Source organism: Lutjanus erythropterus, chromosome 10 (genome assembly GCF_056507025.1).
Source record: "Lutjanus erythropterus isolate fLutEry1 chromosome 10, fLutEry1.hap2, whole genome shotgun sequence".
Lineage (NCBI taxonomy): Eukaryota > Metazoa > Chordata > Actinopteri > Lutjaniformes > Lutjanidae > Lutjanus > Lutjanus erythropterus.
Window position 1 is genome coordinate 31,619,298 of NC_139326.1, and position 22,118 is coordinate 31,641,415.

Consider the following 22,118-nt stretch of genomic DNA (forward strand, 5'->3'; position numbering starts at 1 on the left):
TGTATTTTCTGCATTATATATTCTAATATTTCTTATTTATGTTAACATTAATATTCACAAAAGGTTGTGTACAAAATACTCTATCCAATAAATATTGTTTCTTGTACCTCATTCTGTTCTATATGGGTCTACCGGATGGAGGAAACTGGATATAAGGTGGGAGGATTGTACTGGGAGCACTGGGCTGTCAGGTGTGACTGTGATAATAGCAAATGGTTTATATTGGCACATGGGTCAGTTGGGGGGGCTTTTGCAGAATTTTGCTGAGGGCCCCAGGGGAGTCAGGACTGGCTTTGTATCAAGACGAACCAACATGCTGGCCTCTGTGGAAAAGGACCTTTTGTAGATATGAAGGGTTCATTCTAGAGTGACAATTCTTATTTTCAGATGATTATATGCAAATGAAAACATACATTAAAAAGGAAAGAAAAAAGTTTCATTAGTAGACTGTAAATAAAATAATCCATTTATGTTACATGTATGTTAATAATTCAATATTGAAAAAAATACCTAATGTTCCTATATTTTTAGGGCCCCTGTCAGTTATGGGCTGTTAGAATTGGCTTAACTTTTCCCACCCATAAGGCACTCTGTCTCCAACCTCCAAAACCCTGCTGGACGCACCAACAGCATTTCCTCCAAACTCATGTTTGTCCAGACTTTTTTTTTAAACCTACTGTACTTAATACAGAAAACTTTAATAGTGTGGATATACTGTATTTAAATTTAAATTAAAAGAAACTTAAACTCCAGATTTTCCTGTAACATGTCCCCTCTCTGAACATCAGGTCAGCTCCACTCTAGAATTTCTCCTTAGTAAAAAAAGATAAGCAGTATAATTCAAAAAAGCATTTATTAAAGTGTAACATAAGGCAAACATGGTGATAGTGCATGCTTTGCTAAAACAGTTCCATAAATACACAGTATAAAATTATTTTACATTGCACAGTAAAACAGGTCAGAGCCTAAAAACATGGTACACAATATAGTTTTAACACGAGATAAACATTGGAATAAAATTTTCCCTCTCAGTTGCAGTCATCACATAAATATTTGTAACTTAAGGTAAATAACAGATACAACATGTATAATATATTTCCAAGGATGATTTTTTTGGGACAACACAATGAGGGTAGTTTTTGCTTACAGGTCGAGCTTCATTTGCAAGTCAAAAGTATTTTAGGGAAGAGATTTGCTTGTGGGGAGTTCACATTTTCAGCTGAACACAAAATTAAGTCATGGTTGTTTTTGAAGGTGAAATGCATAACTGATATCATGATTGGTCGGGGATTAGACACAGAGTCCTGTCTGTACTTGATACCAGTCGAGGGGGCGTAGTGTGCGGGGTGGGGGTGGGAAGAAGTTTATCCACTTCTTTGAAATGAGGCTCAGAGTTTCCTCGCCCATTTTCACATCAACTGTATCATCAATGAGGGGGAAAACTGACAGCTACACCCTTGATACTAGTTAAGCGCTCACTGTCCCACAAACTCACAGCAACAGACAAGCTGGCAGGCTGAATGCCGGTGGAGGGGTTTGAGTTTTATCAGTCAAGGTTTTCAAATATTTGCCTCTGAGATCTCCATCTCCACATCAGCACAACTGATGGCAATGGAATTTTGTGTTGGTCGTGGTATTGAAAAACATTTAAAAAATAAATAAACTACAACACATCTTTGCAGAAAAAATCCCTGTTATTGTGGATAATCAACAGAACTCACAGCCAGGAACTACTTTCTTTTGAAGAAATAGTCCCCAAAACAAGATTATCTAGAGTAACGGGTGCCAGTTCTGGGAAAATATTTTGACACTTTAAGCACTGTAAAAGTAAATCCATTCACTTCTACTGCACTGGGGTGGAGATAAAAAGTTTCAGAGACAAATGTGTGAAATAAGTGGACAAATAACTTAAGAAATAAAGAGGTTAGACAGAAAAATGCCTTGTTGTTTGGGGCCGCCTAAGTCTCGAGCTGTATTAGAGTTTGATCAGTTGTTAAGTTGTAAAAAGCCACTGTCATATAATAAAGTTTCAGCATCCACAACAATCCACTGCGCTCTGCGTCAGACTCTAACTGTGGCTCAGCTCATTTGCATGCCTCCTCTTCACAGCATTTGTTTATGTCTGTGTGCAGAGCTGCAGCTCAACAAGAGGAAACAGATTCTAATGTAAACAACGGGCAGTTTTATAGACAAGACATAAATAACACACAGAATCAAACAAGTAACAGTTGTTGGGTTCTCTTTTAAAGTGCTGAAAGCTACCAGAACAAGTTAAAACAGGAGAATATGAGATGGAAGTGAAAGTTGAAAGTTTGTAATCTCATATTTCAGTCGTTATCTGATTTTATAACTTTATGCTTTAATGGAGTTCTGATCTCAGAGTGACAAAGTACAAAGTGTAAGTCTATGAGATTAAAAGTTTAATGATTATTTCAGTTGGTTCTGTAGGTGGGTGGGAGTCACGAGAAATGTTGCCCTTTACCCGTTATAAAACTGTTCTATCAATCTGTTGTGTTATTTTCAAAGCAGTTAAAGTGATAGTTCACCCAAAAATTAAATTTCACTCGATATCTACTCACCCCGGTGCTGATGTGAGGATGGGTGAAGATCTTCAGTTCACAAACACTCCTGGAGCTTAAGCAGAAAACAGCATTGCAGCCAAATCCAGTAAAATTGAAGTGAACGTGACCAGTTTTAAAATGTAAAAAAAAAAGGACACACAAAAACACAAAATTGGGACATGGATTACATCACATGAGCAGTATGGACATTTTGTGGGGTTTTGTGTCCTTTTTTTACATTTTAAAACTGGTTACCATTCACTTCAGTTGTACTGGATTTGGCTGCAATGCTATTTTTCCACTGAAGCTCCGGGAGTGTTTTGTGAACTGGAAATCTTCCCATCCTCACAGCAGCACAAAAGTGAGTTGATATTGAGTAAAATTTAATTTTTGGGTGAACTATCACTTTAATTGACCTTCAGATCAGCCATCTTGTATTACCTGACCGACATTTTGTAACAAAAGATGTGGTTTTTTTTGCATTCTGCAAAGTTTTAAGTGTTCTGAGGCAGATTAAATTTCCTCATCTCCCACCTCTGCCTTCACCTAACCACAATTCTGTGACTTGAACCAATAAAACTGACCAGGAAAATTTGTCCAGCACTTCTTCTTTTTTTTTTAAACAGCTAGCTAATCATTTAAAGCTTTTGGCACAAGTTCAGTGCTGTGAGGCAGATTTAGTTCCACTGCTTCACAGTTTCCTACAGTAGATACTGCTGGCCTCTACTGCAGTAGGTACATGATTGTCATTTTGTAACTTGTCATATATACATAAAAAACAAAATGTCAGCTGTGTATTTTCAGACATCCACTCGCTTATTTGAAAATTTTGGCACAAGTTAAATATCATGAAGCAGATTAAAGTCCACTGCTTCTTAGTTTCTAAAGTGCTTTCTCAGTTCAGGTGAGAGTTTCCATTACCTTTGAATCCCAGAGTGTCGATTTAAGAACAGCTCTTCCTCTCTGTGTCTTGGCCTTGGATGTCATCAGCAAGTTAAAAGCTTCTTGTTGCACAACAGCCAGGAACGATGGGTTTTATTGCACATCTGGATCAGTTTTCATCTGTTAAACCACAGCAGTGAGACAGATGTTGCTCATTAACTACATTCAGTCATTAAGTTCCCTTAAGATGGCGGCATTTTACTGGTGAATGACTGGATGTGATGTTGTGTGATTTCACTCACTGTGGGGAGTCAGTTTTGAAGATGAGGAGGAAGATGATGATGCCCGTCAGCAGCACCATCATCATCACCACAGATGTAAGGAGGAAGGCTCGGCATGCCGGCCGCCCCGTCAGTCTGAACAGGGCTCCACCCATGCCACCCGCCTCGCTGCCGCCCCCGACAGGCGGACTGGGAAGCCCCACATCCAGAGAGCGGTCCACTGATCTCAGAGATGTTAGGGACCTCTGACCCCACCGCTGACGACTGTCAGATGATCTTGATGAGAAACAAAACATTAATAAAAATTAAGCTGTGAATTCTGTTAAAATTATCGTGGCATTTTTTTAAAGATTTTTTTTTAATCACTTGGGAAAAACATCATGTACGACCCAACTTCCAAAAAATGAGGGCTGTTGTGTAAAATGTAAATAAAAACAGAATGCAATGATTTACAAAAACAGTTCGATGTATATTGGATTGAATACAGTACAAAGACATGATATTTAATGTTTAAACTTATTAACTTTGTTTTTTGTAAATATACACTCATTATGAATGATACCTAGAACAAGTTCTAAAAAGTTGGGACGGGGGCATGTTTACCACTGTAACACATCAACTTCTCTTTCAACAACACTCAGGAAGAATTTGGGAGGACAATAATTGGACATTTTGCACGTTACAACAGCAACGCTTCAAAGTAAAAGAGTTGACATTGTCTTGCTGAAATAAGCAGAGATGTCATCTGGATGGCAGTATATGTTGCTCCAAAACCTGTATCTACTGTTCAGCATTAATGGGGCTTTTGAAGTTAGTGCTTGATGGTCTTTTTCTTCTTTAGCCCTGGTCCAACTTTTTTTGAAAAATTATTTTTTTTTTTTCAGAATGAGTGTATATTTACAAAAAAAATGAAATTTAAGCATCAAATATCTTGTCTTTGCACTGCACTCAATTTAATTCAAGTCGAAAAGTATTTGCAAATCATTGCATTCTGTTTTTATTTATGTTTTACACAACGTCTCACCTTTGTTGGAATTGGGGTTGTATAACAGTTTTAAGCATATGAACCTGTTCTGTGAGTGATTTTTTTACAGCTAAATTTGGCAGCAAAACAAATATGCTCTAATAAACTGGACTTTTGACCCAAAAATATTGGTGGTATGGCAACACATGAGCTCAATGCAGAAACATTTGGACAAAGAGGTCAAAATAATACCAAAGGCCACAGGCTGCAACCCATTGTTCCACCACTTGCCAAGAGGTAACAGACAACATTCCTCCTTTCATCCAACCAACAATGTCTTATTTAGTTTAGCTCTTTCAGATTCAGTAACACTTATCCAGAGGCTTTTAGCCTCCAGGTGTTGTTATTCCTGTCCACAAACACTGTTAATGTGTTACACTGTAATTGTTTTATGGTGCTGATATCTTCCCTTCAATGTGCAAACAGGAGTTCACTGCAGCTAGCAAGGCTGTCAACATTTAGTCAGTAAAATATGAGGTGATTACATTTTGATAGCTAATGATTATCAAGAAAAAGCGTCTACCAAAACTGAGAAAACATTTGTGACAAGTTTAGTTTCAAAATTACGTCTAAGTCCGTTAAAGTCATTAATATGACACTTTATGATAGTTATACATAAAAACGAAGAATAAGAATAATGTAGGGAAACTGCTGAATCTAGTGATGTAATAATATATTAAATATTGTGATTTTGTAATACATTGTCTCAATACTGTACCAGACTGTGGCGATATGACCTAATGTATCATATGATATCATGTTAGATGACTGGCTATTTTATTGAAGAAGAAAAGCAGAAGCACTAAGTTAAAAGTTAACAAATTTTATACAAACAAAAATTCTGTATGTATATATACATATTATTTAATACATGGCATTTTACCAAGCTGTCATTTTTCTTTTTCTTATCTTTCTTATTTTTTTTATTTTAAATCACTAAATTTTTGTAGTGTCAGGTTTGGTATCGTTACATTCCTAGTTAAATCATATTTAATTAAAAGCCTGAACCTGAAATGAACTCCTGACCTTTTGACCTGCAGCTTCCCTTTGTTACGGAGGAAGCGGATGCTATAGACTCTCTGCATGGCGGCCGGCAGGTAAGACAGCACGTCAGAGTCCGTGGCCAGTCTGGGCAGGCCGAGGGTGGGCAGGGGCGTGAGGCTGCGGCACAGAGGGCACTGGATGGCGTTGGGCTGAGCCGACTTGACGTTGATGCGTGCCAAGCACTCTAGGCAGAAGGTGTGCTTGCACTGAAGCATTTTGGGACAGCGGAAGATGTTGTTGAACTGGCTGAAGCAGATTGAGCACTCCAGGTCTGGGAAGGTGTCCTCAGAGCACTGAGACTGGAGAGGAGACGGGTGGAGGTCCGGGGATGGGATGATGATGGACACCTGGCCAGAGGGGGGTGTGTTGGGGGCAGGGTAAGGGTTTGGTGTGGTCACTGACACTGTAGATAGAGTTTGAGCTGGAGAGGAGACCAGAGCTAGGGTGGACTGAAGCCTGGATCTGAGACTAAAGCCTGGATCAGATGCTAGAGGCGGAGAGGTGGAGCTTTGTGGTGATGGAACCAAGTTTTGACCTCCATCTTGGCCTGATGATGCCTGATAAGAAGGAAAGTTATGGCTAAAACTTGTCAGGCAGCTCTGACCTGTCTGGATGACCGAGGGAGATGGTAAGGTGGCTGCCAGAGATGCATTATGGGAGTTATCATAAGGGTCAGAAGGTGAATATGGAGGTGGACTTGATAAAGGGATGTCATCAAGTGTGTGAGGGTTCAGGTTTATGTCACTGTATGGATTCATGACTGCAGGACAGACAGGTGGAGGAGTGATTTAGTGAAAAAAAAAAGAAGACTGAAGCTCTGAGGTGATGAACAGATGGATGTTGTTGAGTCTTCAGCAGTCAGCAGGCACAGGAGGCAGACGACGCATGGAGGATGGTGGGATGATGAAGAAATAATGAAGATGCTCCTCGTACAGCCTCAGTCTTCAACTCAAATCTATAGAGGAAGACATTATCAACATTCAACAGAATTAGGACCAAATAACATAAACATGTTCCCAAAAAATCTTAACCTGACACACCACATGGTTTGTTACAGAGAACTATCTGGGAAGTTGTCCTTAGAAATTGTTTGGAAAAGGACAAGCACTTTCAAAAACACTTAGCAGGTGATTGGATTTACCATCTGCCCATTATCTCAACACAGGCCAACTTCAACCAGTTGCTTTTCTTTTACTGAAGACATTCTCTCCAGTTCTGATACAACTGATGCCATTGCAGTATCTACACTAACCTCTTCAGGAGCCGCCATTGTTTGTTCAAGACTAAGCCGCATCCATAGACACTACTCTCACACCTAGAACCATGCCTAAAGCTGCCGGTAATTCCTCCTAGGATGCTGATTGGCTGCATATTTTGATGCAGTTCAGTTTTTCCACTAGATGTCCACACCTTGAAGGCTCACAAAAGGGCAATATTAAAAAGGGATCACACCCAAATCAAAAATACATGCTATATTTCCCCTGGCCTGTAGTGCTTTTCATCCATCTGGATAGTTTTTGGTGTGAGCTACAGACCTGGTGACAGTATACCACACAGTGGTATCTTTTCCCAAAATAATTGGCTTGTGGTGCTTAATGGACCAAAAGAAAATAAAGAAATCAAAACTTCAGTCTCTTCCAAAAATTATGAGCCAGTTACTCAAGATAATCCACAGACCTCATTGTGAGCAGTTTCATGTATGAACTATTTTCTTTCTGGTACAAATAGTTGTTTCTGTTGATTCCACTGCAGAAAGGAAATAGTTCCTAAACTCAACTCACTCCAAAAATATATAGATGGTTAAATAGCACTATAGAAAAACATGGCTTTTTGATTTGGGGGTGAACTTTAAGTACTAAAATTACATGCTAAATATATAAATGTGATGTGTGTGTGTGTGTGTGTGTGTGTGTGTGTGTGTATGTATATATATATATATATATATATATATATCACAACTATCCACATGTGACAAGGCAACTGTGCATGTAGGCCTGTGTTTTCACCTCTACTTCTAAAATCTGACTTAGTTTATTGATCAGATATGTTCTAAAATAGCATTTCCCCTTTTTCTGGGATCAACCAATCACACCTAAAAGAATGACTCATACATAGCAATTGAGTCAACCACACCTCCTCACCAAGATAAAAAAAAAAAGTCCCTGCTGGATTTTTTTTTTTTCCCCCACAGTGGAGCGGAGGCCGTTACAGCAGCACATTAATGAACATGCAATTTTGGGTGTCCACAGAACTTTGGCCTTTGCACTGTATCCTCTAGTTGACCAAACTGGATTAAGTTCAGTTTTATCTGTGTAGAAACACGCTATGGTTGGTGTGAAAATAGCACTGGTCCTCTGGTAGAGCTTAAACCACTGACAGCACTACTACAAAAAAACTATGTCATCATACAGACTCTACTGACTAACTCAAGGAAAACCACTGAAAATACTAACTGTGTCTTTTATAGTTAATTTCTGTTTTGTCTGATTGTTCTCCTTGTTCTAAAAAACACTAAAAAGATGAAATACAACAGCATTTCTCACGATTCATCTAAATCCAATCTCAGGTGGAAAACTGATCACTGATTACACTTTGACACCTTATCATCACATCCATCAACTATTAACTTGCACTTGTAGCACCTTTGACCATTACAATCATACTGTAGCTGTGTGTTATATTACATCCAACACATATAAATGTCATAAGAATACATGATTCATATTCAAATCCAAGCAGACTGGAACCCATCAAAGGGATCTTGAGGTATTTAAAATGCAGAAAGTTCTACATCAATCTCCAATCCTGCAAGACCAACAATTGGCTCTCAACATTGCAACCTCATGTAGTTTGTACATACATGTATTTTTTTTTTTTTTTTTATTAATTCTAGAAGAGATCCTAAGGTTTGCAAAAATACCAAACCTATAATTAGACCTATATAATTTTTCTTCCCAAGTTTAATAGAATCCTAACAGGTAACCTACTAAAACATAAGTACTTACTTCAGGTAAAAGAGGATGCTGGTCTGCGTCTGAATGAGCAACACTGACCACACAACCGTATTCATGTTTCAGTGCAGCAGGCGGCAACAGGGCAGAAATTTGCATTGTCCGTTTCATTTTTAAAAAGGAAATGATATGCAAAACAAGCTGGCAATCTGCTGTGATGCTGAGAAACACCCAGCAGGGAACACCTCTACTCAAACAGAAATGCGCAAAGATCATCTATTACCATCTGTCACACTGTGTCTCTTCAGTCTCTTTACAGTCTGACCTTTCCAGCTGTGGTCACAGAGGCAGACAACATGTTCCCCTGTACTACACTGACACTAACACAGTCAAGTACAATCAAGTTAAAACAAACAAACAGACACTACAAACTCAAGTAAATAAAATACCATTTTAACCTTCAGCTCAGTTCAACAGTTTTATTTATTGCAGGGTTGTTTTTGGTATCTTGGATACACGGGAGACCAGGGACAACTGTAACAGGGAGAAATTGTAACACTCAGTTCCTCCAATCAGAAATGAGCTACAGTGATGACATATACTCTGCACATGCTCAGTACGATTCTGTCTCTGCCTCTGGAACAAGAGCAGAAGTTTTAGGCCAAAGTAGATGTTTTCAACACACACACACACACACACACACACACACACACACACACACACACACACACACACACACAGATTTTGAGGTATGAAAGTTACTTTAAGGATCTACAATATTTTTCAACTGCTATGTAAAGTTTGGATGACTGAATTTAAACTTAGTTTTACTTCTAGGTTAGTGGTTGAAAATTAACATTAATGAACTATACTAATATATGTGTTGCTAGTTAGCATACAAGATTTTAACATGGCTGCAGATTAAGGGCAACTGTAACACTGTGTTACAATTGCCCCAGAACCAAATGGCTCAACGTGTCTTGTCTGTATATGTACTTTTCTAAATTACTTTTAGCTCAAATAATGTAAAATTATTAAATCTAGTTACCACAAGAAGAGCTGCCTGCATACTAATATTCTATCTATTTTTTCAGTGTCCCACCAAGTGTTTAATTGTAACACTTTGACTTCGAGTTAAATTTAATATCAGTTTTTTATTTAAAAGAAAATATATAATTTAATTAGTACAGATATCCATGTTTCTTTCATTAAGAGAAAACTATTTTAAGTAGTCTGAGTTATGAATAAATCTCCTGTCTGTATGAAGTTAAGGAGTGAATATTATTTTGATTTTTTTAAGGATAACAGTAAGATTAGCTGTGTTTTTTAAGGCACACACTATTTCAAGTTAGACTACTTGCACAGGTTTTTAGGAGAGGTAGCTAGACACTAAAAATTACCAATGTCGTCGTCACTGAATTGACAAAACAATAAAATGTGGCAGTACACAGATTGTGCATCCTAACCTGAAACTCTGTTGATACACCATGACAAACAGAAGAGGAGGGATCCAGCTGCAGTGTGTTGACCTAACTTTACAATATATTGCTTCAAAGCAAAGTTTAAGCTTTGCTTTTTGGGGGGAACTATCCATGCCGAATTTACCTTCAGGCCCTCCTTATTTGTAAACCACCTCATTATTTAAATTTGACTGCGACAGTACCTTTGTAGATCAACAAACACACTAAACTTAAACATTTGTTAATGAAGTCTGGTGCGCAGGCAGAAAACTGCTCTTACCGGGTGGGTCTCACCGCTGACTAACGTCCTCTCTCATTCCGCACTGCATCATCATCAGGTCGGTTACTGACACGGACCCTCCTGGTTGAACTACCCGAGTTGTCTGGTTGTCCTTGCAGGCCAACTTGTCTCTTCCTCTCTGCCTTGCGACGGTGACTCGTTATTTGAATAGCTGAATAAACACGAGGAAACGGTTTAGTCAAATCACCTGTCGGCCTCACGATTTCCTGGCTGCATTTGAAGGTTGGCACACCTGAGGAAAGTGATGCTTGATTAGCAGAGAGCCGAGTGAAGCCCTCACAAAATGAACGTACCTCATCTGGTTGACGAAATACCGGTTAACGACGAATTCACACATTTTTATGTAGGCCTACTTTTCCAGCCTTTTAATATTAAAGGTCCAGTGTGAAAGATTTCCAGATTAATTGTCTGAATATGGGAGAGATGGAATAATTCATAGTCATCTTCATTAGAATATAATAACAGGAAAAATAAGAATTTTTGTGTTTTTGTTATCTTAGAATGAGCCCTTTACATCTACAGAGGGAACAGGTCCTTTTCATAGATTTATCATCATAAAATAGATACCGTAAAAAAAACATGGTTTTATTTGTCATTTTAAGTTTTATTGAAACAATTCTAGCAACACATTAATTATGTGAAATGTTGAAAGACAAAAAAAATGAAACAAACGGTCATAAAACAATGAGGCCCTCGCATTATTTATTTTTTTAAAGGCTCAAAAAAATGTCAAATGAGGCAGAATTACTGCCATTTTAGGCAGACCAAACCAAACTGGGAGAAAATCTGTGAGCTCTGGATAAATGGTACACAAAACATACATTATTGCTTGATACATTTTTAATCTCTTCAATTCTTAACAGTGATTAATCAATTAATATTTAATCATTAAATCTACTACAAGAAGTTTTTAATTGGTTATGAAACAGTCATTTTAATTTATTTAAATACTGATGCCTCTACATGACCTGCTGTCCATGAGAAGATTAGCTTTCTATATGTATTCTGTAAAAATGAAGCAAGAGCACATTTTTGTTTAGTTAATTTTATTTTTTTTATGTTGTATTTTGTGGTTATATCAGTGGAAACTTTAGGACTCCAGGATTCAAGAATATTTATTCTCATTATACAACACAGGGCTGTACAACAAAATAAGAGTTACTGTTCCCTCATAATATACCCAAAATCCAACATATATATAATACACACATATATGCTTAATTAAAAAATGAGAATGGAATAGCATGAAAATATACAACTAAATAAATACATATATACACCCACATGCACCCAATATAAGAATACAGTATCAAGCTTCTCATTTCCTTGTATATCAGTTAAATATTAACCTGTAATCTGTAAGACTGTTATCATGTCTGTAAGTGTCCCACCCAGTCTGCTGCAAGGAAAGGTTTGTCCAAGGTGAGTCTGGTGTCAGTGCGAAGGTTGACATTTCACAAATGCACTTGGCAGCGAGGAGGATCTCACTTGGTGAGTTTATTCTGAAATTCACAACTGAAATTTAAATGCAAATAAACACGTACAACAATAAGATAAAATTTTCAGATCTATGACTAAAAACTGCTTGTTTATGTTCCTCAGGTGTCTGCTGACTGTTCAGGCCCGATTTAGCTGGACAACAATCACTGTTCATTGATACCAATGTAACCACACGGACCAAGAATATATTCTCTCTTGCAATATACTTTCAAAACTCCACGATGGCAGCGATGCGACGCAGTTCAATGGGTAAGTAATAACTTGGAAGAGGTGAATTATTTAAGTTAATTGTTTAGAAATGCTACAAAGTTTGCCACAGTGGTCCTTTTTTATTGGTGCCTTTATTAGTCTATGTACAGAAATGTTCAGACTAAAGGTGAACAAGGAAGTTAGATCCATTGATAATACAGAATTACAACAACCATAAAAACAAGCTTACAATCGCAAGTTTCACCACCACTGACAACACATTAACTACCTCCACTGCTGTAAAGTACAAGGTACGATGACACATTTACCCAGGATCGCTGCTAAGATTCTTAAAAAGATCTTGATAATACCCTGATATCTTTAAAAAAACAACTTTTCATACAGTGCTTTGGAAAAGTTCATAAACCCCATTAAATTTCTCCATATTGTTCCACAAAATTAAATATTTTTTTGTTTGAGATCCATACAATGTTTGTGAGTACACACTGAAATGATGCAAGCATTTCAAATAAATAAATTCTATTCATATCATGAAGTCAAGAAAACTGTAAAATTAAATTTAGAATTTGTCAAAGTCCATGCAGGCCTTGTGTCTATTAAAAACAAGTGGACCCATCAGGCAGGTAGTACTGATGTTCTACTTTGATAGAAGATTTGTCAATTACTATATTATACTTGCATACTTTGACATTAGTAAGGTTTAGACTGCAGAACTTTTACTTATTTCCACGGCTAGATTGGTATCAGTCCTTTTGCAGTAAGTAATAGACCTGAATACTTTGACCTCTGGCACACCCACAGCCAAACTGCACCTGTGTGTTAGTGACCAAGCCTTCCCCTTTGATTTGGGGTTGGACTGCCCCTTTAAGACTGTTCAAAGTTGACTTTTCTAATTCAGCGTTTTGTTTTGTTTTTATTTCAGGAGAGAGAGAATTCATGAAACCAGCTTTAAACCTGGTTCTGTGTGGGAGGAGAGGAGCAGGAAAGACTTCAGCAGCCAAGACCATTCTAGGACAGACAGAGCTCCAATCAGTCAACACATCAGTGTGTGTTAAAAATGGGGGAGAGGTGTGTGGACGCCAGGTCTGTGTGGTGGAGATGCCTGCCTTGTACGGAAAACCTGTGGAGGACATGGTAGATGAATCGTTAAACTGTATCACCGGCTGTGATCCTGATGGGGTCCATGCCTTTTTCCTGGTCCTACCTGTAGGTCCACTGACGGAAGAAGACAAAAGAGAATTTGAGACCATCCAGAAGATATTCAGCCCTCTAGTCAATAACTTCATCATGATTCTGTTCACTGTGAAGTCAGGTTCTTCACATCTCACTGTTGATAACCTTCGAAAGCAAAACAAGGACATCAAGGAGCTCTGTCGGAGCTGTGGAGGACGATATGTGGCTCTCAGCATCAATGATGAGCAGCAGATCCCAGACAGCAGAGCACAGTTATTGGAGGCTGTGGATAGAATGAGAGATGAACGTTCCAGCTGCTTCACAAAGGAAATGTTCACCAGGGGTCAGATGTCTTCAAGACTTTCAGCTGAACGGCAGAGTATGAGACAGATGCCTATGTTTGGAACCGATAAAGACAAGAGTCTCAGGATGGTGTTGATTGGGAAGACTGGCAGGGGGAAAGGTGCAACAGCAAACACCATTTTGGGCAAAAAGCATTTTCACCCCAGAGCCGCCCCTAAGCCAGCAAACAAGACTTGTGAGCTGGCAAGAGGAGAGGTTGATGGACGACCTGTCGTTGTGGTCAACACCCCCGGGTTGTTTGACACACCTCTTACTGAAGAGGACATTCAGCTGGAACTTGGCAAAAGCATGAAGATGTTGACTCCTGGACCTCATGTTTTCTTAGTGGTGCTGCAGATCGGCAACATAACACAAGAAGAAAAAGACTCTGTGGAACTGATCAAACAGGTTTGGGGCAAGAAGGCTGGAGATTACATCATCCCTCTGTTTACCAGAGCAGAAGATCTGGAAGGTCAGACTCTTGAGAACTATATTCAAGACTGCGATAGCTCTGTCAAAAAACTCTTAAATGACTGCGGAGGCAGATACCAACTCTTCAATAACAAAGATGAAGACCGCAAACAAGTCAGAGAGCTGCTGACCAAGATTGAGGACATGGTGAGGAAAAACGGGGGCAGCTGCTACAACACTGACCTTTTGGGACTGGATGCTGAGCAAATACAATCACAGATTTACAACAAAAAACAACATGAACTGCAAAAGAGGATAAAAGAACTGGAAGCACAATTATCTGAAATGCAATGTAAAAAACAGGAGGAAAAAAGACAGCAGGGATGGGAAGAAGAAGTAAGAAAACTGAAACAAGACATGAAAGACGTGAAGCAAAAACAAAGTGAACAAAAAAATAATTGCTCCATCCTATAAATATATGTAACAAAGAACACATACTGATCTTGCAGACCCTTGATTTAATAATGAATGGGTGGCCTTGAAAAAGCGATCCTGATGACTCAGACTGAGGACACTGCAGTTCATGGTTGGCATCTAATATCTTGTATGGCTTGAAATTCTTAAAACTCTTAACGACTAAGGTTTTTTTAAACTTGTGATTTTGTCACAAGTTAACATCCTTTTGTCATATTTTATTTCTGTTATTTTGTCCACCTCCGGAAATCACATCATCTTAAAAATAAATAAATAAATAAAACATTATGAGCTACATAAAACTCAAACTAAGAAGAGATGTAATGTGATCCATCACACCTCTTACATGTTGACATTGTTTTGTCCAGCAGGAGAAGCTCTAGTTCTAGAGCTTCTACTGTGGATATGATTGTATTTAACTCTTAATAATTTCTTAAATTTTAAATTTCAAATTGTATAATGATTGCTAATACTAATCACTCTGTACATTTTAATACAGTAAGATACTGTGGGAATATCTTTTATCATTAATATTATTTGGTAATGCTTTAGATAACAGCCTGCAACATACTGCAATATTGCTGCAATGAATTTATACTGTAGTTATTTTTCAACTGCTGTGTACCAATTCTATTACTACACATTAAGGATCATCTACTAGTAGTTATCTGGACGTTTGTGATGAATTTGGAGAGAATTTATAGTGTATTTTTTAACTAACGTGTACCTATTCTATTGATGTTTCAGGGAAGAACAAGTGATGACATCTACATCACTTCATAGGTCAGAACAAAATGCATTTCATTGTATTGTTTGTTCATTGTATTTTTTAATGTAAACTTCAACCTGATAACTTACTGATGTGATTTTCTGTCCATATTACCAATAAAATATATATTAAATTAATAATTCAGTTTTTTTTAATTTTCTTTTAATTTTTTGAATGCATATTATCACTGAAAAGCTTTCCAATTATATTGCATTATAATTGCTGATAGTAACAACTCTGTATATTCTAATATAGTATAAAACTGTAGTAATTTCTTTCATCATTATTGTTATTTGGTAACACTTTAGATTTACAGCCCACAACGTACTGCGCAATTACTCCAGAGTGTACTTTTTTCAGCACAGTACCTATCAATACATATATGTAAGTACTGGGTAACAAGACAGAATAAGGAGGTAACAGGTCGATATTTTACAAATTATACTGTAGTTATTTTTTATCATTACAGGTCAGGTATGATATATAAGATGGGTGAATTGATGCAGAAAAAGCTCTTGACTGGCTTGAATGGTTTTATCTGTATAGTGTTCCAGAGGTTTATGACTTTCCAGTGATTTGATTAAAACCGTCTACAAACCACCAAAAACACAGGTATATATATACCAATGAAGTTCTTTCAGAGGCCTTTGTAGAGGCACAGCTCAAAGATTTCACCTTCCCTGTTTGAATTAGTAGTTAAACCTTTGAGTAAAAAAATTAGACAAACAGAGAAAATAAATGGCATTACAGTTGGTAAGAAACAATTCAAACTTTCTATTTTCTAATGATTTATCACTAAGTATTATAAGTGCTAACATTTCAATCCCACGTGTAAAGAAATGATGACTTTTCAAAGCTATCAGGTTTTAAAGTGAATGTATGAAAAAAGAATTATTGGTAATAGACATACGTATAAACACGCAAACAAGGAATACTGAATATCTTGGCTACAATATTAAAGCAGAGAAGATAAAGTTGTATAAAGATTAATTTCTTCCATTACTTAAAAACCTCAGGCAAAACACTGATTTGAAGATTAATAGGTAGGTAGAACCTTTTTCTTTTTGGCTACCAAAACCTCTATACATATTTTAAACTGTACCAATTACACCACCAAATCCTTTTGTAAGGAAGTGACCTCACTTCTTGCTTCCTTTATCTGGTCCAGTAAAACTCACCAGTTGAGGTGAAAATCACTGCAACACCCTAAAGAGGAGTGAGGCTTAAATCTCCTCAATTTGGAGTTTCATCACAGTGCAGCTCAAATGTTGAACATTGACCAGATAACTGACAAACTAAATGAGGATCTGTGGATAGAAAAACAATCAGTTAAAACTTAACAGTATAAATGAAAAGATTTAGTTTTTTTTAAGTATTTGCCATTAAAAAACTGGATAACAAAACATTTTGACCTTGGAAACAGATGAAATTCTAAAAACACATGATAAAAAGAGACGATTGGTGGCTACTGTATACAATATTCTTAACAAAGCTGACTGAAATGAAGAACTGCTACAAAATATATAAAATCAATGGATCTTGGTTCAGCAGAACAAAACATGGACGGAATGTTAACTTAAATATAAAATCACTACTAATGAAAACTTTCATCAATGATTTGTCTCTTTCTAAATGTTGAGAAAGAATCTTTTGTCATCATTAGTTTAGAAATATTGTAAAACTAGAAAAATAAGGAAGCCCGACACTCCAACTCATGAGAAATGGGAGCAAAAACAAGTGTTTATAGTTTTGTTGAGTATCCATGATCAAATAAACTCTTTAAATACCCACTATAACCAGAGCTCTACTGCATAGAAAAATTATAATTTCCCCTTAACTAATTACCAGATTTAATCATTTAAACTTTTGTGAAGTGAATGAGTATAGCCAATCAGTATCAGTTTTGTAGGGCAAGCAGGTGTCCAATTGACTTTTCATTTCCACTGCAAAACAATAAAGTCTCCACGAGGTCAAAGACGACCTCTGGTGTCCAAATCAAGTTACTGCAAACCAAACTCATCAGTAAAGAAGTGTCAGTTAACCTCTTTTGCATATCATTGCCTCCTTTCCTGGGGTCCAGGGCCCAAGAAAATCACAGGGGAGTCCCCAAGGACTTGTTTGTTAACAAAAATTACAATTTGTCCTCACTCCAAAAAGCTGCTTAGTAGACCATGCTTCAGATCTCAAGCTCTGTGATGATCAATCATTATTCTTTTAAGGATGAGTGTGTATGAGGCTAATCTTGGTTTTTGCTTTTCTCAGATACAAGTAGGGGGGGGGGGGGGGGGGGTCCCAGGAACAAAGACTGAAAACCACTGCATTTTATGATTAAAAAAAAAACAAAACTGTCCAAATATTTTTCCAAATCTGGTGCAAATTATCCCATTTATCCCCTGAAGAGTGGAAACTACTACTTACAGTAAATGTGACGTGTTCAAAGTTGACTTGCTCTACTAGATGACACTACTGTATATCACAGAAAATATTAAACATAATGGAAAGAAAGTCAAGACTATTTTTAAAACTTGTATGGTCTTGTATGCCTCATAAGGCAGGTAGAGATCTTGACATGTCACAGCAGGAAAAGCACAGATGTAAACATATCAATGCATGATGGCTCTATTCCATTAAACTGCTGTAAAAGAAGGCCTGTGGACAACAAGAATTACCATCTTTGTGGTTGTATACTTCTGCCAACCAATACATGTATTAAAGACTGAATTTAAGTTAAGTGCATTTTTTTTGGCAAAATGGATGTTATCACTACACTGACATGCTGTCTTCACTTAGAGACTATTTCTACAAAATGAGTACTGAGGGCAGATAGAGAGCTGAACATTGTGATGTCACAGTGACATTGACCTTTTCCATGTGAAATGTCATCACTTCATCAATTTTTAAACGTGTGTAGTGAGGTCATTGCAGTCTTGAGCTTTGACCACGAAAATCTTATCAGTGCATCCTTGAGTACCATGTTTGAAGAAATTCTCTCAAAGTTCTTGAGAAATTGTGTTTTCAATATCGGGGTGGTCATGAATTCACAATGACCTTGACCTTTGAATACCAAAATCTAATCAGTTCATCCTTGGGTTCAATAGATGCTTGTACCAAGTTTGAAGAAATTCTCTTGAGGTATACCTGAGAGACGAGCTGTGCAACCTTCACAAGTAAGGCTCGTCTGTGACAGAACTCGAGTTTCTTTCATATTTAAACAACACTAGCAGCTTAGCTTAGATTTTACTTTAACTGAAATCCATATTTTTTGATCGAATGTTCTTTAAAGATGACAATGGTGATTTGCATACTTCCCTGTTTAGAAAACCAACTGCAACACCATTCTTAGGGCAGACAGGTTCTTTCCTCCTTGACTAATTGATGACATACCCTTTGGTCAGTTTTAGAGACTAAACACATCTGAGACTCAAAAGGTGGTTATGAAAGAAATGATCAAGACATGAGGCAAAGATTTAACAAAAGAGGGTACAAACTAAGGCTGCACGATATTAGGAAAACATGTGATATGCGATAATGTTGTTGAGAGTTGTGATGACGATATGACTTGTGATAAATAAACAAATACTTAAGTATATGGTGTTGCTGTCTTTGTGCTTTGGATTTGCTGCTAACATAGACCCCAGACATCGAGTAGCCTATGCAGAAAAAAGAAAAGAAAAAAAATGAAATGCAATATTTCCATTCCAGCAACATGTTTTTATTGAAAAAAATGCACCTGGCTACAGCTGCTATATGGCAATACAGTTTCTTGATTACTTTAACAGAACATTTTAATGCCCCCTTAAAACATTTCTGCTACTTTAAACAGAAACATCCCTTACTACCTGGAATTGTTGAAATAAATAAATAAAATTCTGAAAACAAGTTAAATAATTTTACATTTTAATTAAATATAAACATAATTTAAATCTAATTGCAATGTCTCATTGCAATTGTCTAAAGTGTGCTAGGCCACCAAATGATATGATAAATGGTAAAATTAAACAAAAAAACAAAAAAATAATGATCTACTTTCATAGTAAGTTCTCGGCCAAAAAAACTAGCACAAGGAACGATCTATAACAATGTAGTTAAACCCATGTAGAAGTGGGAACAATCACTGTAGGGCAATATGTATTGTAATGTACTATGTGTCTGTGTGCATTCATGTAAGTGTATGTGTGTGTCTGTGTACATACATTTGTGTGACCATGCTTTATTATGGCAAGTTCTTCGCTAGGAAAATCAGCATGTTTACTTTGCTAGGTTTTAAACGTGCGTTGGCATGTTACAACATTTCCTGATGTGCTGAAAAGTCTCTCTGAGGGTGAACTACTTGCAGGTATACAGAGATACCTCCTGGCCTGTTTACTCAGCTGTGGGTAGCTGACCTGGTGGCGCTTCCACCAAGCCAGAGGGTCTGCTTCACTGTCTATGGTGGGGGACAGCAAGTAGCTGTTGAGTTCAGCTTCCACAGCTTGTACCAGTTGCACAGAAGATGAAGTAGGGACTGGGACAGTCTTGAAGAAACTGCCCAGTGATTTCTTTGCCTTTTTCAAAGTGGCACTGGGGGGGATCAAAAAAAAAAAAAAAAAATTATCATTATTCATTTTGCACTAATATTTAGTTATATGTCATGTTCCATTCAAGATCATGCAAAATCTTTATTTTATTTAGATAAATATTTTATCACCCTTGTGTCAAATAAACAGTATAACATTATTACCTTGAGTGCTATTGCTTCCATTTCTGACATCACCCTGGTCTTAATGTCTGAGACCTTTTCGCTGCTGATGTAGCTGGCCTTGAATCTGGTATCCATGAAGCACGTAATGTCCAAAGTTCCTGGGTTGCTGGGTTGTCATACTTGGTGTTCATGTAGTCCAGGATTTTCACCTTAATGGACTTTGTTAAATCACTGTCTTCTTCCTTCTCTGCAAGAACTGATGTCTTCATCAGATGAAGGACTGGTTTCACATAAGAAACACTCACGTAACTCTCACCCGAAAGAGCATCTGTAAATTCTTACAGAGGCTGTAGTGCCTGGTTTACAGACTCAAGTATATCCAGGTCCTGCTGTCTGCTGAGAGGACGTCAGATAAGGCCCGCTGCTGCTCCAGAACTCTCTCGATCATCTTTTGCCTGGACCCCCACCTTGTTGGGCCTTCAGTGATGAGTGAGTGCTCTGGGAGGTTGTGCTCCTGCTGTGCTTTTTTCAGTGCCACCTTCTCTTTCCAGCTATGGGAAAAGTGTCCCAACTTTTTTTTTGCAGAGCCCAGCAGCTCGAGCAACGCAGTCATCATATTTAACAGCATTTTATAGGGAGTGGGGAGAAGACAAGACAAACATTTTTGATTTAAAACTTACTGGTAAAAAGTAACTGCAATATACACCATAGTTTTGTAACTACAATAATTATAGACTATCAACACCAATAGTACAGTATTTGAGACTGGCAACAATCATCTATCATATAGTAACCTAACTTGTGTTTGCATGAGCAAATCATCATTAGGTTACAAATCAACATGCTATACAATACAAAGTCTGCTGTTCATTTTTTATCTCACTTTGCTCTTTATGCTACACGCTATAACTTTAATAAAATTCATCCCTTGTGTGTATTCTCCACTGAAGCCTCTCCTCTCTTTTCTCTCCCATATTCCTAATCCTTTTCTCTAACAACTGAAACAAATTCATGTGACAGGTGACAAAATTGGCATATTATCTTCTACCAATATTACTTAACTTCTATCATGTGAATTAATAATATGCCGTACTACAAAACAATAAGACTACAATAAAGACTACTGCTACAGTGACAAGCAGATACGTTAATTCTCCTAGCCATTTTAACACTTACCGATGGCCAGATGCAGCCTGTGGCCAAAACATTGATGTCTGACCCAGCTGTTGAGTTCGGTGGCCTTCACAATGTTGGCGCCGCTGTTCGTGGTGATACACACTTGCTGGTCTTCATGTAAATCCCAGGTGACTAACACTGCACGTAATCCAAGAGCTGTGTTTTCAGCAGTGTGCGAGTCCGGAAAATACACAGTCTCTAGACATCGTGTTTTCAGTTCGAAGTCGTCAGTGATGAAATGCACGGTGAAACTCATGTATGACTCTGTTGTGCGACTCGACCAAAGGTCTGTAGTACTTGTGTAGTGCATAATTTGACTCAGTTCGGACTGAACTGTCTTCCGACAGGTGTTGTACATCTGTGGGATGGCGACTTAGGAAAAATAATTCCGTGATGGAATCTGATATCTTCAGTCCAGTTTCTTTATCAGACTCACAAAGCTCTCTGCTCACTGTATTCATAGGCATCAGGTCCTTAAATACCGTGCGATGGCCTCTGTTATTTCTTTGTGGCGCTTTGATGATTTTTCATAAGGAGTTAGACTTGCAAAACTCTGATGAATGGATGCCTGCTGGGCTGTTTTGCTGCTCTCTGACTTAACGTCAGTAGTTTTGCTTTTGCTAACGCTAGCTTCTTGAAGCGCTTCATGCAGCTCTTTGTGGTTGTGTTGTAGGTGGATATGGAGACTAGTCGTGTTTCCTCTGCTGGTTAATACAACTGTTCGGCATGACTTGCAGACTACCTGCGTTTGTAATGTGTCATCTCTCTTGTAACTAAAGTACTTCCAAATAACAGACGTGCTGTTTCTTTTAGCCACAAGTTCTTCGCCCACATTTTCTCCGCTTGTCGCTGTCACTTCCGGCATAACGACACTCAAC

General features: G+C 37.7%; 2 protein-coding genes across 2 annotated transcripts; one reads left to right on the top strand and one right to left on the bottom strand.

Annotated features, from left to right (window-relative positions):
• Window positions 1-3,115: 3,115 nt before the first annotated feature.
• On the bottom strand, window positions 3,116-6,640 carry LOC146320699 (uncharacterized). Its single transcript, XM_084729610.1, has 3 exons — window positions 5,775-6,640; window positions 3,746-4,000; window positions 3,116-3,623 (listed from the first exon to the last, which is right to left on the bottom strand). The coding sequence occupies exons 1-3, from the start codon at window positions 6,548-6,550 to the stop codon at window positions 3,620-3,622; spliced, it is 1,035 nt and encodes a 344-aa protein (XP_084585736.1). The 5' UTR covers window positions 6,551-6,640; the 3' UTR covers window positions 3,116-3,619.
• A 5,328-nt stretch (window positions 6,641-11,968) lies between these two features.
• Window positions 11,969-15,509, top strand: LOC146320700 (GTPase IMAP family member 8-like). Its single transcript, XM_084729611.1, has 2 exons — window positions 11,969-12,253; window positions 13,137-15,509. Exons 1-2 carry the CDS (start codon window positions 12,226-12,228, stop codon window positions 14,612-14,614), a joined length of 1,506 nt encoding a protein of 501 aa, XP_084585737.1. The 5' UTR covers window positions 11,969-12,225; the 3' UTR covers window positions 14,615-15,509.
• The last annotated feature ends 6,609 nt before the right edge of the window (window positions 15,510-22,118 follow it).